Raw genomic sequence first — 13264 nt, 5'->3', positions numbered from 1 at the left:
ATAATAATGCTGAGCATGATAAGAAGCAACAAAAACACTAAAATAGTATTGAAATTCCACATGGGACCAAGAAATTCCGCGACAAATTAAAAAAGCTGGTTAAAACTTATTGCGCTGAAGCCTTTTCATTAGGGACCTTTAACACGCATATGAGTTCTTTCACCGTTTTTCGCTTATTTGTAAATTGCATTCTGAATTTATATATGACAAACCTCTTTAAAAATAAAGAAAACCTCGTTTAACACGCAGTGCAGATACCCACTTTCTCAAGTTGCCTCCCCAGTCCAACAAAAATTTAAAAAATTTTCTGGCCTAAATGCCAAATAGTCTGATTTACTTACTGATCGAAAACGGTATTATTGAAAACTTTGCTGAGAAAAAACTGCAAACTTTTTAGGAGTTTTCCATATAACTAAGGATCTGTCAACGTTACCTAGATAATGGAAATATAAATTCATAGAAATTGTTTTGTTTTTCAACAGAAAAAGAATCTGCTTGGACCAAAGCAATTTTTGCTCGTTCGGCATTTCCTGTTTCAACAAACACTCCGACACAAATTATCGATAGAAAACACTCCACCAATACTAATAGTGGAGTCGTAACAAAAAACAGCTTCCAACTACAATTCATTTTCAATACAACCGGAACGCAATAAAAGCCTGCTGAGTAAAAGGATCGGATAATAATAAGAACGCTGACGCTGAGCATGATAGGAAGCAACAAAACACTAAAATACAGTATTGAAATTCCCCATGTGACAAAGAAATTCACCGACAAATTAATAAAGTTTATTTCGAAGAGGCCTTTTTATTAGGGACCTTTAATACACATATGAGTTCTTTCACCTTAAACTAATTCAAAATAAAATTAAATTTTAAAGTGCAAAACTCATTTTTATTGAGTGAGGTAAGTTTTTATGATCAAGTTTTTTGATCATTTTTATGATCAAAATCTAATCACGCAAATGACTTAAAAACTTTTGCTAGAAAGGGTGAGAAATTACGTCACAATTCAAAGAATCTTCATTGTCTGAACAAAAAGACTAGACCTAGAACGGACTGATCGAATTGCGAAGACCATTTTTTAAAAAAATCAGACCAAAAAAACTGAAAACAGAAAATCAATGTCAAAATGCCGCATGTGAACAAAAAACCACTAGCAAGAAAGCGAATTTTTTGTTCAAACACCGTTTTCTCACTCTACTTTAAAACTGGAGCGAAATTTCACGCCGCAAAACTGCTCGCTTTTTCACTCAACTTAGTGTTTGGGCGTGACAGGAATCACTAATCTAATTTGACTTCAAAAATCATGAAAATGTGAGAACATATCTTCAAAAAAAGACAGCGCCCCAATACAACTCAAATTGAATTGTAAAAACTTTGAATTGTAAAAACCAAGAGCACCGCAATATAGCTCCGCCCAGCTTACAACTTCGCCGCTATAAAAACATTCTCTAGCCTACAGAAATGCCAAATGGTCTGATTTACTTATCTTAAATGCAAATATTTCAGGAGTTTTTGATAGAAATAACGATCTGTCAACGTTACATAAATAATGGAAATAGAAATTTATAGAATATATTTTATTTTTTTAAATAAAAATAGAATTTTCTTGGAACAAAGCAATATTTGCTCGTTCAGCATTCCCTCTTTCAAACACTCTAGTAACAAACACCTCTTTCCAATCCAATCGAGAAAGAAATCCAATCCAAAAAATGAAAAAACAGTAAAAATGCAAGTGAAACTGCTGCATGTGAACAAAAAACCACTAGCAAGAAAGCGAATTTTGTTCAAAAACCGTTTTCTCACTCTACTATTAGAGCGAAAAAATTTCACGCCGTAAAACCACTTGCTTTTTCGCTCCACTTCCTGTTTCAGCGTGACCAAAATCACTACTCCAATTGGACTTCAAAAATCATAAAAATGTGTGAACAGATCTTAAAAAGACAGCGCCCCAATACAATTCAAATTCTTTGAATTGTAAAAAAAATTAGGAGCGCTATAATAGCCGGCTTAACAGTGTCAGAGTCATAGAAAGCACTAGCTTTGAACAAAAACGATCAAATCGATAAACTTAACCGCTATTAGCAGCATCAACGACCTGTCTCCAAAGAGATTGAATAATCAGATACTCATAACTCAAAAAGATACTTGCAGAACTCAAAAATTAACTCAAAATTTTTGAAAAAAAAGAAGTGTCGAAGTCATGAAAACCACTAGCTATTTACTGGAGCCATAAATTAGGTTCTTTTCTGCCTCAATAGCAACAAATCAGATCTGTCATTGAGTAGACTAATTGAAAAGACAACAGATAATTTTCAAAAGATAAATCAAAATCTAAAGTTCACTAACATTTTATAACAACAAATAGTGGCAAAGTCATAAAAAGTTTTAGCTGCCCCTTAATGAATTCAAGCAAAGGCAAATAGGCACAATTAGAACACATATGTACCGTCTTATAAGCACTGAAGGAGAGGAAAATCTGAAAACAAGCCAAATTGACGCACCTGAAAAAAAAATCCATCACAAAAACCGCCAAGTTGTTCAAAGACCAATTTCTCACTCCACTTTAAAAGTACTATGAAGAAAAATCTCGCCTCAAACCTGCTCGATTTTTGCTCCCTTTATTATTTCATTGTGACCAAATTTACCACTCTAGTTTGACTTCTCACTGGCGTGAAAAAGCCGAAAAAAGCGTGAACAGATCTTAAAAAAAGACAACGCACCAATACAATTCAAATTCTTTGAATTGTAAAAAAAATTAGGAGCGCTATAATAGCCTGCTGAGAAGCTGAGGCGGCTATTAATAACGACACTAAGCATGATAGGAAGCAAACCCCACGCAAGTTAACGCCACTAATAGATTGCAGGGGCTTTTCTCCGGGGGTTTAACGTTAAAGAAAGTTTCCGCTTTTCCGTTTCCCAAGTTAATTAACTGATATATTACTGCATTGTAAAAAAAAACGGTCATTTTAGCAAGTGAATAATTTCGAATATTTACCTAAAACCCTGTTGTAGTTTGCCAGCGCCATTTCCAACATAACATGTTTGACTTTCCTCAACTCGTCCAAACTATCACTCCCTCTTAGCAACACAGTTGCAAACTTCTCTTTATCGCATTCGTCGAACACGCAGATACTTTTGATCATCTTTCCAATTTCGAAACCTTCAATGTAGAATTTCTTGAATTTGCCAGGAGTGTAATGGGTGTCAGTGAGACCCAGATTTTCAACTCGGTCGGCAACCTCACAACCCAGAACTCTAGCCAGGCGATACAAGTTTGACTTCTTCACATTTTTTACCACTGCGATGTTTTCCTCCATAAGAAGTTTTTGAACCCTTCGAGGCACACATGTACATGTATTTAACCGCTTATTTCCATAGTTCACTAATTTATTAATTTTGATAGAGCATCATTTTTTTTTAAATTTTGCTGACCAATGAAATATAAGTACATAAACTGACTTGAAAATGACAATTCGTATTTTTTAGCAATTACTTCCATATTTTCCCCGAAAATTCAATATCTCAATTTCAAGTAACATTAATTGGATCTTTACTTCCCCCTCGGTGTTTTGTGACCTCCACTTGCAAATCATGATTCCAAAAATTTTACAGCTTTCAGTCAAACATACAATTTTTTTCTTGAAAGTTGAACGAAAATATTGTCAGGAAGTCTGAAGAGACTTATTTTTTAATTGAAAGCGAAATTCAGCGTGAGCATATGTGCCTGTTGGTGACTGTGAACTCCATCAGAACCAGATTGACAATGGGGTTAACAGCCAGTATCCTTTTGGAACACAACTCATTGTACATCTTCTTCTGGCCCAGAACAGTCTGTAAACTCACAAGTCTAGTCGGATCTCCATCCGCATTTCTGTGATTGTTGCATTCCACACTACCGCGGCAGAGCAACACGTGTGATTCTTGAATTTGGGAACTCATACCTTTACACGTCACATTTCCTGAGAAGGCAACTCCATGAATTATTCTAGAATCTTCCATTTGACCACCACGAACGCATTTCACTTTGATGTAGCGCCTGAAATTATAAAACCAAGATCTCCAGAATATTGCTACACTCCGCTTACGTCTTTGCTGCTGTATCAAATAATCATGTTGAAGAATATATCTGGAAATTACGTCTTTGATTTGCCTATGTTTTGATTCACTGCAAGTTTTGAGGGCATATCCAATTTTAAAGCACTATCCAATTCAAGGAACCAAAACTACAAGATTCGAGGTTACAATTCATCACATCATATTTGTGGACTCGCCTGCTGTCCGACCGAGCATTTTCACGCGTGTCATTTCCTGCTTCAAAATTCACTCCAATAAAATTGATTAAATAAGATACTTCTCCAATACTCTCCTATTCGAGTCGTAAAAAAGACACTACTCCAGTACTTCTCTTTGAGTCGTAAAACGACAGCGCCCCCAATACAACTGATATTTTTTGAATTGTAAAATATAGCCGACAGATTGCCGGAACAGCTGGCGGAACTGTGTGAACATATGTAAAACGAAAAAAAATCTGTCAGACCACGAAACAAAAAACAGAACAGGACAAGTCCTGAAACAATTCAAAGAAATTCCATAGAACAAACAAAAAAACTGGACTAGGAATGGATTGGAAAACAACTAGTTAGAAAAAATCCTATCAAAAAAAGAAAAAAAAACAGTTCAAATCAAGTTGCAGCAAGTGAAAAAAAACACAACCGAGAAACTGAATTTTTGTTCAAACACCGTCTTCTCACTCTACTTAAAAACTATAATGAGAAAATTATCTGCCGTAAAACCACTCGTTTTTTCGCTCCACTTCCGGTTTCAGCGTGGCCAAAATCACTTTAATTTAACTTCCAAAATCATGAAAATGTGCGAACAGATCACAAAAACACATAGCCGAAAAAAATCCGGAACCATTTCGGAGAAAATGGGCCAACCTCACTGACAAAAACCATCCTACTTAACACAAAACACTTTGAAACAATAACGAGGGAAGTAACAATGAAAAAGTATCTGAACAGAAAAGATGATAAAGCATCTGATAAAAAAATTTCTTATACGTTGCAGAAATATTATTGGAGCAAATAGAGTATTGAAAAGCTCGCAGAAAAAAAGGCAAATCATAATAGGTTGGAAAAACGAAAAAAAATGCACAAATTAGGGAAAATTTTAAAACTTATCGATTTATTGTCGATTTCCCAACAAAAAAAAACGTTTACCAACAAATTGCAATCACTTGGTATCTTAAAAATCCTTGAGTAATGAGCGTCGACTCAACTCCCACTTGAATCAGTAAAACAAAACAATGCAAAAAATTGCTAAATTTCGCCTACAAATCAGCAAATAGATGAAACAAAACCGACTAAACGTCGGAAGAATTGCTCTCGAACGACTAGTGGGAGCTCTAATCAATTGGAGTCTGTTTCAGTCGGGGTGGGGGAGGGGGAGGAGGGGAATGGGGGAGGGGAAGCCTAAATGGGACTAAGAAGTTCAATAGTGGGCTTCAAATAACGGCATTAGAGGTTAACATATACCTCTATTAAGATTTAAAGTGAAAAATGGCACCAGTTTTGGCGCACTTTTCATTTGACTTTTAGTATTAAACTGCCGCCAATTGAGTTCAGCTGCTTGAAATCGTGATAGAGAGAGAATTTTAGATCACGCGAAACGCAAAAAGTCAAGTGCGTAAAAGTCACTCAAAAAGTCAAAATTGTCAAAAATTTTGCATAACAAAGACACACACGTTTACAATAATTGCTATGAACTTCGTTCAAGAGCAATTAAAAACCTCTTAATTGCCAAAAAGCACATATTAATTACCTTAAAACATCATCAAACAACTATCCACACCAACCTAAAACTATTACAACATCATAATCAATTTCCGAACCAAAAAATTACAAAAGAACTGCCTGTAAAAATGTCGCTCGCTTACAGAATTTTTTTCACACCTCAATTTCTGGCTCTCTCGAAAATAGTGGTATGAACAAAGAACCACTCTTTTCGCTCCAATCTAAGGTTCTGCTCAACACCAAAACCACTGCAACTTTACATGTTTCACTTCCTGCTTCAAAGTCCACTCTAATAAAATTGATTTAAAAGACTTCTCCGTAAAAAATTCTTTGAATTGAAAAAAAACCATGAACACCGCAATATGGCTCCGCTCAGCTTACAGCTATTAAAAAAACAGTTCACTATGCATCCTAACTAATTCACTATGAATGTGTAACAATATCTAATTAAAAATTCATTTTTGATTTTCATTGACCAACCTGATGTCAAGATCATCGTCCTTTTTGGATCCAGATTTAGCTTTCACACCTTCAACTCTCGGTTTCACAGTCTCTCCCAGAATCTTGGACAGTCTGAACAAAAGTGCGGCCCATTTGAAATCCACCTCATAGTAGATGAGCAGCTGGTGGAGAAATGCGATCATGTGCATCAAGTAGGCATTTTTTGATATCTCTTGAATTGACTGCTTCTCATTTAGTACGGATTCTTCTGAATCTTCTTTCACTTTTGGTACAGGCACGGGTATTGCTTAGAGGAAAGGGTTGGCACTTTTATAACTAGTAAATGCTATATACCTATATATTCAATTTATGAGACTTGAAAACTAGAACTGTGAACACAGAGGTTTACAGGGTCCAAACTTTTCTGTTTGGACAGTTAATTAAAAGATTAAAGATAAATCAGAGGTACTATGCTAACCACTTTTTTCAGAAAGATTCAAAGTGCATGTCGGAAAAATCTTGCAATTAGGGAAACAAAAAATTGTAATTGTGGAATCTTTTCAAGATGGTAATTTATAACTTGTCAATTCTTGCCTGAGTACGCCTCTATCAAATCATCAAGCGTTACTACAAAAGAAACGTTGTTGCTTTCTATGCCAACCCTGACCCTGACTGAGTGACGTCATAGATATACTGGGCATCAACAGTTGGCCAGGAGTGACACCAGCTGACGTCATCTCCCCAATAGACGACTCCAATATCTCGGTGGCAAGTGGCAACAGTTGGAAGAAATCAACGCTGTCTTGCTTGGAGAAAGTGAGAGCATCTCGACCCAGTTTATTCTGCAGAGCAGCTGTCCAATCGTAACTCTCGGTTAGAGCAGCGTGAAATGGAATCGGACACACCAGTGATTGCTCTGAACACATCGTCATGCTCAAAGACATCAAAAAAGCTCAAAGACAAACATAGCCGGCAGATTGCCGGAATAGCTGCGAAAGAATAGACATGCGTAATAGAAATAGAAACAGATACAGATCTAAACTGAAAAAAAAATCGACGCCGCTCAAAAACCTAGGTAAAAAACATTCAGCGATAAATCAATAAAGCTTGTAAAAATTCATTCAGCAGAAGCCTCTTATTAGGGACCTTTACTGCACAAATGAGTTCCTTTGACCTTAAACTAATTCAAATTAAACTTAAGTTTTAAAGTGCAAAAGTCATTTTATTGAGTGAGGTAAGTCACGTATGATCAAAATCAATCACGCAAATAACCTAAAAACTTTTGCTAAAGCGATTGAGAAATGGCGTCAAGCGCGCAAATGCCGTTAGTGAGAGGAAGAAGGTAGCTGAAAAAGCCAACAGGCCTATCAACTGCCCTCAAATAATTCATAATCTCAAAATTCTAATCTCAAAATTCTAATCTCAAAAAGATCGCGAAGGCAAACGGCAGATATTAATCTTAGAAACTAAATTAAATCTTTTCAAAAAAGAATACTCAAATTTAAGAATCAGAAAACCACTACAATTACACATCTAACAACTGCAATTAAGACAAAAAAACAACACATACTTCTTCCTTGTTGTACATATGCTAGACAACACGATTGACACCAAGGCCGGAAGAAAGTTGCAGTAAATTGTACTAATTGAAAATTTTGGAAAAGGCTTGCTAGCAAACTCTCAGTAATGCCTTATGTTGAATGAAATCAATTGCAAACCAAAGAAATGACAAAATCTAAGAAAAATCAAATCATTCAATTTTTTAACAACTGAAAAAATCATTATAACCAAAATGAATGTAGTTTCCAGGACCAAGCTACAATGATACTAACTAGAATGTGAAGAATATGGACACAATGTAGGGAACAACGTAACAAAAAGACATTCTTGATTTTTGAAAGTTAAAAATTAAACTAAGAAAATAAAAAAAAACGAATACATTTTATTGTTCAGCATTGGAGACATAGAAAAGACAACTAGTCATCCGGTACGAAGATCTTCCCTCCTGAAGAGAACAAAAAAATAGGAAAAAGCAGAATTCAAACATACAAAACATTGAAACATTTTGCAAAAAAATAGTAAAAAACTTTTAAGACTGCATTTATGAAAAAGTTTTAACTGTTTTTCAAAAACTTAACGCCAAAAATGATTGAATTTTAATTGTAACGAAATTACAGTCCCTCATGTTGCACAAAAAGACTATTTCTAGTAATTAAAACCCAAACACAAACAAAAAATTGACAAAAAATCGGAAAAAACTACGAAAATAGGAAAATTACATCGAAGTAGAAAGAGGCATTGAATATATGATTATCAAAAGGAGGTTGCTATCCATATTAACTGATTTTTGAGAAAAATGACGGTTAAAAGATCCAAAAATGAAGAAATTAATAGGAAAAAATCCAAAAATTAAATAAAAAATCAACAAATATGTGCCAATTTTGAACTTGAAACGCATTTTCAGGCTCTGCAAAACACTGTGCTATCAATTTCCGAGGTTTGCATTTCATTATAGCATCGAATAAAAATTATTTCTACAAAAAAACATAATTACACGCAAAAAAATTCGGCCACTTAGACAAAAAAAACGGCTAAAAACGGTTATCTACAAGTGCCATTCAGTCAAAACTACTTTTCATAGTCAAAAAGTCATTCAAAACGCAGCGCACGATCAAAAAACTTCTCTCGCTCAGAAAAAAGTTAGTTCACACGGCAATTTTACTCACTTTCGGTATTAGGTCAAAACAGCGTCTGAACGAGTAGTACTTCCGGTAAAAAAAACCTTACGAAAACCAATACTCCTCTTCGAGTCATAAAAAACCAAGATCACCGCAATATAGCTTCGCTCAGCTTCGCAGCTATAAACAAATAAGATCCACCAATTAACGTCTGACAAACTGCTCTCGAACGACAGGCGGAGAAATTAATTCAGGGGCTGTAGATTAGATACATTTTTCTTTATGGGTGCAAAAACATCCGACCAGGAAGCGATTCGAGCCCCCGACCTCCGGATTGCTTGATATACCTCGGCTACCAGTCCATGTAATTTCCTGTGACACAATCGCTTTGATTTTAGCAACAAACTTTACTTCGGAGTGAGAGCAATTGAGAACATACCCGGCAGATTGCCGGAAAATAGCTGCCGTTGATTGCCATAACTCTATTCGGATTGAAAGAAAAGAAAATATCAACAGAAATTCATTTTTGTACAAACATTTTTAAGTGTGATTTATTTTGATGTCAATTCGTAGTTGAACATACTCATGTCTCTCAGTGAGAGGCTACAGAGTCTAGTATGAATACCAATAAGGATTATAGATAGTAACTAAAACTTATGAGAACAAAGTTCAAATACCAGGCATCTAAAAATGGGCTTTATTGGTTTATCCCGTTTCTATTTGACTTTGATTTTTTTAAACTGACTCTTCATTTTGAATTGCTTTGCTGAGCAGCTGCTGTTTAAAAGGACTTTGAGCAGAATGACAGAAGAGAGAAACTAGCCTAGAGAACTCAAAAAGATTTCACCCAAAATGTCGAAAAAGCGGCAAAATGAGGTAAAGCGAAACATTTTTTTATTCGACGAAGTAAAAAAACATAGCAGGACAAGTCCTGACGTACAATTCAAAGAATTTTCATTGACTAAACAGAAAAACTAGGCCTAGAATGGACTATGAGCGAGTTGAAAAATCATTTTAAAAAAATCAGATAAGAAAATAAGAAAAAACAGAAAATCAATGTCAAAATGCCGCATGTGAACAAAGAAACCACTAGCGAGAAATGAAAACTTAATTCAAACCAAAACTAGGCCTAAAAAGAGCTGTGAATGGATTGGGAAAACCATTTAGAAAAAAATCCGATCCAAATAATCGAAAAAACAGTAAAAATCAGAGAGAAGAAGTTGCCGCATGTGAACAAAAAATCACTACCGAGAAAGCGAATTTTTGTTCAAACACCGTTTTCTCACTCCACTTTTAAATTAGAGCGAAAAAAAATTCACGCCGCAAAACCACTCGCTTTTTCGCTCCATTTCCTGTTTCGGCGTGACCAAAATCACTACTCCAATTTGACTTCAAAAATTATAAAAATGTGTGAACAGATCTTAAAAAAAAAGACAGCGCCCCAATACAATTCAAATTCTTTGAATTGTAAAAAAAAATAGGAGCGCTATAATAGCCGGCTGAGAAGATGAGGCGGCTATTAATAAAAGAGAATGCAACGATCTACTTGACCCCATTGAAAATAACTGCTCAGCAGCTTCGGTGAAACGTACACGAGCGCTTCACAGGAATTCAATGCCCAAGTGTTTTACCGGTTTATCCCGTTATTGAGGACGAAAAGTCAAATGGCGAGACGAAAAATCGATCATGCGAAAAGAAACAACCGGACCCACATAAATGCTACAAACTTGAAACTTGATCAGCAATGAAACACTTCGATAAAATTTTGAGGTTGTAGGTTGATATACCGAACAACTTTACCTAGTGTTCCGGGGAACAAACTGGAAGTGCCGGGTGGTCTTATGGATTCGATTAGATTTTGTTCTTCCTCGTAATCTGACTCTTCCTCGGATGAACTTGCATGCACGTGCTGCACCCAAGGTGGCTCAGCCTCCGTCGAATCAGAGACTCCATTGGAAGCGCCCGACAGAAATCCTCCACTGGTTCGTCTCCACGTTCCAAAGAAGTCCCGCGAGTTGTCAAAGTTGCCAGCAAATGCATTCTCTCCCGCTTTGTAGAATACATTTGCGTCACTCTTGAACTCTTTGTTGCGATTGAGGGGTGCTAAGAAGCGCGCGTCAATTAAAGCTTGACCAAGCCACATCGCCTAAAAATAACAAGTGTTCCAGTAAAGGACTTTTTTGGCAACCATGCCCAGGAACGATAGAAACCCAACGTGAACGCAAAATTATGTATCATGGCTAATTAAAGATGATTCTATGATAGCAACGAGAGGTCAATTTTGTCGGTTTCTCGAAGAACCTATTCCTTTGCTCGTTCTTCTCTCAGTCAACATTTGGCGCGAGCGTTCTCCGCATTTGTTCGACTGATTTATTTGTCTTCTGCTAGTTTTTTTTTATTTAAATAATAGGATTTTGACTTCGTTTAAATAGGACTTAGTGCTTACTGCAGTCTTCGGACTGTATTTATTTGTCCGCTAGAATGACGGCTTTATCCCGGCCGCCTCCCCCATCCGATCCGCCATGCAATATGTGCATGGGTATATGTAAAGAACAAGAACGCGTTATCTGCGTTCGATGTAAATCTAATTGTGTTCATGGGTCGTGCCTTGGAATTGCTCAGACAACAAATTGCATTGGAATGATAATTTGGTCTTGTCCGAGTTGTTTGCCAACTTTTACAACAGAGTTATCAGCGCTTGATCGAATATCTGCTCTTGAAGTTAAATTAGAGAAAGTAGACTCGCTGATTTCGGAAATTCAATTACTGAAGCAGGAGATAAATTCTATGAAGAAACCGGATTACCCGTATCTTAGAGCTGCTTTCAGAAATCGGACTGACAGTACTGCTAGCGATCGTAATTCAAAGAAACGGAAAGCTGAAACCAATGATAACGTGCAGGCAGACAAGGAGTCACAAAACAGAAAACCGAAAGTTTTCAAGACGGGCACAAATAATAATCATCAGACGACAGTCAGTGCAATTAAAAAACCACCGAAAAGACGACATCTCTACATTGGTCGTTTAAGCAACTCTGTCTCTACGGATGATATAAGAGATTATTGCAAGAACAAGGGAGTTGATCTACTGTATATCCGTGTTATATCCAGGGAAGAATCTCGTCTGAAATCTTTCCACTGTGTATTCAAATTCGATAATGATCAAGCTGAATCTCCTGATTTCTGGACCGAAAATGTTTCATTTTCACAATTTTATTTAAATCAGAAAGCGAGGGAATGGCTGGCCTCCTTTGATACATGACTATCTAATTTGAAATCTGTCAATAACCGTGTAAAGGTATGTTTACATAATGCAAGATCGGTTCGCAATAAGACCTCTCAAATAAGAAATCTTATCGAAGCTAATGATTTTCACCTCATAATTTTAACGGAAACGTGGATCAAAGATAACGCAAATGATGAGTTTTATCTCCAGCAGTGTTGCCCTAGGGGCTATTATTACCTGAGTGCAAAAAGAAAAGAAAAAAGTGGCGGAGGATTAGCGGTGTTCTATGATGGAACTTTTCGTGTCGATAATATTTCAAACAAGTGCTTTACGAACGCGGAGGTGGCTTTTCTTGAATTTACGTTGGGCAAGTCGGTGTATCTTTTGGTTTGTATATACCGTCGACCAAATACTAATGTACGTTTATTTATAAGTTAGCTAACCTCGTTTTTTGAGGAGAAAGCGCTGTTGTTCAAAAAAATACTTATTGTAGGCGATATCAATATTTCTATGCTACTATCAAACGATGCGTCAAGAAATTGGATCTCTTTTTTGGATGAATTTGGTTTGCAACAGCAAGTTAGTGTGCCTACACACAGAAATGGTGGAATTTTAGACCAGGTCATTACATCCGAGGAGGTTGAAGTATCAGAACCTCTTGTAAATTTTGTTACAAGCTCTGATCATGGAGTTGTGCACTTTGACCTTTTACAAAAATACGAGAATTTAGCTGTAAAGAAGGCGTCGTGCAGGAAATGGCAAAAAATTTTGACGTGGTAGCCTTTGTAGAAAATATTGTTGCTCCCATTAACCGAGACAATCCTGAAAATGTTTGGAACAGTGTTTTAACGAACGAAATCAGTTATGTCGATAAGAACCATCCTTTAAAAACTAACTATGTGAGAAATCATACGTGTCCCTTCTTTGATGATGAGCTAAGAACGATGGAAAGATCCAGAAGAAAATTTGAGAGAGCTTACCGAAAGAATTCAAATTCCCAAGCCAAAAGCCGGTTTCTTAACTCAGTCTCGGAGTATTTTGAGCTGTTTACCAAAAAGAAAAGTTAATACCTCGAAAAATGTGTCACTAGTGAAAATAAGCTTGTTAAGTATTCTATGCTGCA

The 13264-nt window shown here is 36.2% G+C and overlaps 1 protein-coding gene across 2 annotated transcripts in view; it reads right to left on the bottom strand.

The window, feature by feature from the left end:
* The window catches only part of LOC142342956 (1-phosphatidylinositol 3-phosphate 5-kinase-like), a 57846-nt gene extending 46782 nt beyond the window's left edge, over window positions 1-11064 (bottom strand). For both annotated transcript variants that reach the window (XM_075394634.1, XM_075394635.1), the window contains exons 1-5: window positions 10717-11064; window positions 6906-7154; window positions 6278-6545; window positions 3730-4041; window positions 3001-3338 (exon numbers count right to left, since the gene is read on the bottom strand). In XM_075394634.1, the coding sequence (XP_075250749.1) occupies window positions 3001-3338; window positions 3730-4041; window positions 6278-6545; window positions 6906-7154; window positions 10717-11059 (1510 nt within the window). In that variant the 5' untranslated portion in view covers window positions 11060-11064. The remainder of the gene's footprint in view (window positions 1-3000; window positions 3339-3729; window positions 4042-6277; window positions 6546-6905; window positions 7155-10716) is intronic.
* Window positions 11065-13264: the final 2200 nt, after the last annotated feature.

This window comes from Convolutriloba macropyga, chromosome 7, assembly GCF_964194025.1.
Source record: "Convolutriloba macropyga chromosome 7, txConMacr16.3, whole genome shotgun sequence".
In the NCBI taxonomy this organism is placed as follows: Eukaryota; Metazoa; Xenacoelomorpha; order Acoela; family Convolutidae; genus Convolutriloba; species Convolutriloba macropyga.
The sequence above is the reverse complement of the archived record's forward strand: the minus strand, read 5'-3'. Positions and strand labels throughout refer to the sequence as shown.